Source organism: Lipotes vexillifer, unplaced genomic scaffold, assembly GCF_000442215.2.
Source record: "Lipotes vexillifer unplaced genomic scaffold, Lipotes_vexillifer_v1.1 scaffold123, whole genome shotgun sequence".
Taxonomy (NCBI): domain Eukaryota; kingdom Metazoa; phylum Chordata; class Mammalia; order Artiodactyla; family Lipotidae; genus Lipotes; species Lipotes vexillifer.
In genome coordinates, this window is record NW_006783002.1 from 89,235 (window position 1) to 94,641 (window position 5,407).

Here is a 5,407-nt window from a genome sequence, read left to right on the forward strand (position 1 = left end):
GCTGAACCAAGAAGCTGAGTCAGGTGTTCCTCTTCTACTGCCCCCAGAGTGTCCCCGGCTCCCCTCTGTGACGGCACTGTCCCTGGCACAGTGTGGAAACTGCCTGGGAAGTGTCTGTCTCACCCAGAGTGTAAACCCTTGAAGCCCTCCACTTCTGCATCCCCGCTGCCTAGCAGTGACAAGGTAGCCAAGGAATATCTGTATTAACGCTTCTGACCGACTGATCACATATAAGACTATGTAACTTGAAGTGTGTGTTTTTTGCCTCGCAGGGAGCAAAGCATGTGAGAAAAGGGTCACACCGTGGCCTGGTTCCTGAAATTGTGCTAATCCGCTCACCACTTTGGATGTTGAGGGCATGATGTTTGTCCAGGCTCCATCCTCCCAGCTTGGAAGCATCAATTTCATAGCCCTGTAGCACTGCTGTTCTTTTTTCCCACAGGATCAGATCTGGGCAGGATTCATACTCATAACCCACAGAAACTGTAGAAAACAAAAGGCACAAAATGCACAGGTGAGCAAAGCCTCTTCTTTGGCTTTAGATCTGCATGCAAGGCCCCTTGCTTGTCTTAGGATCAAATTCCTAAGCGGCAACCAGACCTATGTGCGATACTAACACTGGGAGGCTGAGCCTGAACATCCTTTTTTGGAGAGCAATCGTACACCATCAGGAAACATTAAACAAATGTTCTAAATACTTCATGAAGGACCCAGTTGAAGGACCCAGGTGAATCGATTCCAGGGAAATAATCTTTAGTATGGAAAATACTTTAGGCACTAAAGCCCTCACTGCAGCGTTATTTATAATTGTGGAAAGTTGGAAGTAACCTAAAGGTCCGAAGGGGGTGAGAGGTTGGGCAAACCAAGTGTATCCACCTGAGGAATATTATGCAGCCACTGGAAATTATGGTTATGAAGATCACAGGGTGACGTGGAAAAGCGCTTACGGGGTAATGCTGAGTTGAAAGGACTGGTTATATACGGTATTAAATCTCTATTAAAAAAAACTATACATGAAAAAAGAAAATAAAGTTTAATGTTAACAAGTAGTTGTATTTTTTTATAGAAATACGTTTGACTTTATTTCTATTTTTTGGTCCACTTACCGCATTTTTATTAATGAACATGGTAATACTTTAATAAAGAAAAAAATTAAAAATCATTTATAATGAATACATGGAAAAGGAGCTCAGTTAGGGAACTTTGAAAGCTAGAAGTTGCTTTGAGGTCTCAAAACTTGAAAATCCCTGGTTTTGCTTTTGTTTCATAAATCCAGGCCTCCTGGGTCACTGGGAGACAGGCTAACCATGGCAGGCTCCCTGAGGCTGGGTCTGTGAAAATCCCAGTAACTGCCCTATGGAAAGGAACTGGCAGAGACAGGAATGCTGTTTCTTCCAAGTATCTTTCTGTGTAGATGCTATTTTCCACTGGGCAATGCTCTATCACATGATCAAGACAGGAATTAACAACTGGTCAGCCCCTTAAAGTTTCCTTTAGGTGCCCTGAGAGATGGCTGGCCTGCTATGTCAGGAGCGAATGCATTGGAAGATGTCCCTGTGACCTCTTCCCTATGACCCTGAGTCCCTTAAGCAGCCACTCTGCCTCCTACTGGTCCCCTGTCATCTCAGGAGAGCAAACCTCAGCCCTTGACGTCTCTGTGCAGAGAGACCTTAACTGGCTGGTGGGCACTTAAATGTGCTCACTTCATCTAAAGAGGTAGTAAGACTTCATTGATTTTGAAGAGACCATAGAAGTCGTTTGGCTTACAGAAGGGATCGTCAACAGTGACGGATGGCACCTTTGCTCCCAGTGTACCCTATGGGGTAGCGCAGGATGCAAAACTACAGGGGAGGTCTTGGGTAAATCCAGCTCAGTTCCTTCCTTGTGTGGCCTTGGGAAGTCACCTCACCTCTCTGGTCCTCAGCTTCCTCATGCAGGATATGAGGACAATTTCTGACTCACAGGGTGGTTGTAAAGATTAACCGAGATACCAATGTACAGGGAGCACATCACCCAGAGCAGATGCTCAACAGACACTCCCTTATTGCCTGCCTTCCCTCCCTCCCTCCCTCTTTCTCTCTTTCTCTCTTTCTTTCTTTCTTCATCACTTCTCATCTGCTTCCTCACTCTGCCTTTGCCGAATCTAGAAAGGGAATGGAACTGGAGTGAGGTTCAAGTTGAGAGGGATTCCCTGGGCTGTTACTCTAAGTGCTTGGAGGATTAGCCCTGCAGGGGTTAGGACTGCTAACAGTCCAGCTCTGAACCCTTCGTGGAGCCTTGCTCTCATTCGGAAGCTGAGATGAGCACAGCCAGCCCTGGAAGCGCAAGGTCCGAGTGGGGCTGGGACTCCAGGCGAGGCTGAAGTCACCTTCTGCTTCATCTTAGAGAAAAACAGCAATAACATCAACAAAGAGACTCTCTGATTGGAAAGGAGGTAAAGACGCCAAAAAGCCTTTCTGATGAGGGAAGAATCTTAGCTCCTGCACCTCAATAAGAGTGAAGAAACCCAGAAGCTCCAGACTCCCATATTTTTAATGGGTAAGTTCAGGCCCAGCGGCTGGGGGTGGGGGCAGGGCTGGGGCAATGTCCACATGGCTCTATCTCTGTGGCACCAGCCTCTCTCAGCCCATCACATAAGACCACAGTGCTCTTCAAGGGCCTCTTTGGTTTTGTAACCCTCTTTTCTAATGGTCAAGTTTTCCACATGCAGGTCTTTGAGTACTTTCTTTTAGGTCATGGATGGTCACTGAAAGGTCCTGACGGCCAACTAGACCTTAGGTATTTCTGAGAAGAGAAAGGGAGGAAGAAGAAACAAGGGAGGTGGAAAAAGAGCCCCGTGCCCCCACGTCTTACTGTCTCTCTGAGGACGGCACTGAGGCCGGTGGCTGGGAGGCTTACCGAAGGCTTCCGAGAGCCCAAACACCTTCTGGTTGTAGACGTCTGTCTTGTCCCAGATGAAATAATAGGACAAGTCTGGGGCTGCAGCAAACCACTTCCTGAAGAGGCGGCCCTCAACCGCCACCATGAGGTGGACCTTCATGAGGTTGAAGGGGATGGTGCTGTGGGTGAGGCTGATCCTCAGGACAGATTTGTAGCCGGGGGTACGGCTGCTCAGGTAGCTCAGCCTCATCTTGCAGCCAGAGATGGCGATTTCCTCCTGCAAAGCCTAGAGAGACAGATCACAGCAGGTGACGGTCACAGAATCACTGGTGGAGGGAAGGTGGCCACAGCCCCACATACTCTGGGTGTTCAAGAGGCAGAGAAGGATGCAGAGAAGGAGGAGGAGAGAAAGGGAGAGGAGGAAGCGGAGTGTGAAGGGTAGGGCAGGAAAGGAAGAGAAGGGAGGGAGGGGTGTGGGAGGAAAAGGAGAGTCAGAAGGCCTGCTTTCCGGGGCAGCTCTTACTCGGTACACCCCGCCTCCATAAGCCTCAGCTTCCTCCTTTCAGCAGGGATGACGATGCCCATCTCATTGCATTAATGAGAGGATAACACGTGTAAAGTATTTATCATACTGTCACCTTTCATTCACTAGCTGTGTCATCCCAGAAAACTCATGGCACATCTGAATCTCTGTTTCCTCACTGGATTAGTCTGACGACTGGGTAAGGTCACATACATAACGTGCCCAGCACATAACGGACACTCAATAAATGCTACTAATGATGACGGTGCTGCTGGTGCTGGAAGCAGGGGGCACTGGGAAGTTCCCTCTGACCGATGTGGACAGGTGGCTCAGCGAGAAGGCCTGCTTCTCTCTCAAAACTTTCCTAAAGGAAGATCTGTTACAAGTGGCTTTCCTCTTCAGGAAGGTACACAGAGGCTAGAGATGTGGACTGAACCATTATGCAGGGTTGGGAACACAGGCTGCCAAGGACTTGCAGCTAAGGCCCCCAGTTCATCAGTAGAAAGAGGACAGATGGGCTGCACGGAGTCTGCGCGCTCCAAGGCTGTGCCAGAGGGGCAGAGTGGTGGGAAAGGCAGTGCTTTATCTACTGGTGCAATGGGCCCAGCTCCAAGATGGGAAGCTGAAGTTAATGCCAAGATGCCCAGGCACATGGCAAAAGTGGAGAACTTTTATTGGCTTGATGCTCTGGGCTGTGTTTCAAGAAGGGGATGTTAAATCAATTGAGGCTAACGTATCCATTAAAAGAACAATGATTATTTCACCCTCGTGGTCACAGGGGAACTGGGCCTTCACAAAGAAAGCCTCTTCCTTTCAGTCCACGTCATAGATGGGTGTGAACTCCCACCCCAACCCATTCTCCTGAACACACGACATTTTCGGGATTGGGCCTACACCAAAGCAATCTTCCTAAATTTCAGCTCACAAGTTCTAGGCAAAGCCGGGCTTGAGTGCCATCCAGATGCTGTCATAAATATTTACTCTCCTTAACATACCCTTCAAAATGTACATCTCCCTGTACTTGCAAAGGCTAGCCAATGACAGGACTGGGAAAACCCAAGAGTTTGTTTTCATGTATTTCATGAATCTGATAATAAGCAAGGTTTGTGACCCAGCTGGGCTCGTAGACACCCAACCCAGGGAGCACTGTAAAGAGAGGGGGACCTTTCACCTCATTTGTTTCGAAGTCCCTGCTCCTGGGGAGATGTCTCGCTGGAGCTGAACCAGTGCTGAGTAACAAATCTCCCCTCCCCAGCAAGCTCCGTCTCCGCTGACAACCATTCCATAAGAAAGGTCAGCCTGGTGGTGGAGACAGGAGACAAACGCTGAATGTCTGAAAAGGAGTGAGGTTTCAACCTATGGGTGCAATGAGAATTCCGAAACGGTTGTGTTTCCTTCTTGAGGGCCGGCGTCTGAAGCCACTCAACAGGGTGCAGCGCAGAGATGTGCCTGCTTAGCCCAGCAAGAAATACACACACAAACATGTCTAAACACCCCGCTCCGCCAGCACCGGAGATCATTTATTAACCTGCAGGTCGCCAGAGCTCTCATGAGGCCGGCGGGACGGCTGGGGCTTCTCCCCCAGTTTCTGCACTGCCATCCCTCCTCCTCCCCAGGCTTCGTTTCTGCCATTAGAAATTGGGCCAGGATGGCAGAAGAAATTCAAGTCCACACAGCTTTGTTAGGCAAAGAATCCATCTTGGTTTCTATCAGATGAAAATGCACTTTTCCAAATTACTTCCTTTTAACGAGAATGAAGTAAAGCACTTGCGTGTATAGATTTGAGCCAAAGCACTCATTAACTGGCATGAAGGCAGTGTGTGTAAAATAATCTTAATAGTAAGAATGGTTAAAATTCACTAAGCACTTAGTAGGTGCCAGATATTGTGCCAAGTATCTCATACACATTTCCTCATTTAATCTTTAGTACGACGCAAACATTTGGGACCCTCTGCCTCACTCCTCTTGCTGGAAACTATCATCGCTATTTTTTTTTTTTTTTTT

At 48.2% G+C, this 5,407-nt stretch overlaps 1 protein-coding gene across 1 annotated transcript in view; it reads right to left on the bottom strand.

Annotated features, from left to right (window-relative positions):
- Nucleotides 1–5,407, bottom strand: part of TENM4 (teneurin transmembrane protein 4) — a 400,863-nt gene that overhangs the window by 63,240 nt on the left and 332,216 nt on the right. The window contains exons 18-19 of the mRNA XM_007455571.1: nucleotides 2,899–3,166; nucleotides 340–483 (exon numbers count right to left, since the gene is read on the bottom strand). Coding sequence (XP_007455633.1) covers nucleotides 340–483; nucleotides 2,899–3,166 — 412 coding nt within the window. The remainder of the gene's footprint in view (nucleotides 1–339; nucleotides 484–2,898; nucleotides 3,167–5,407) is intronic.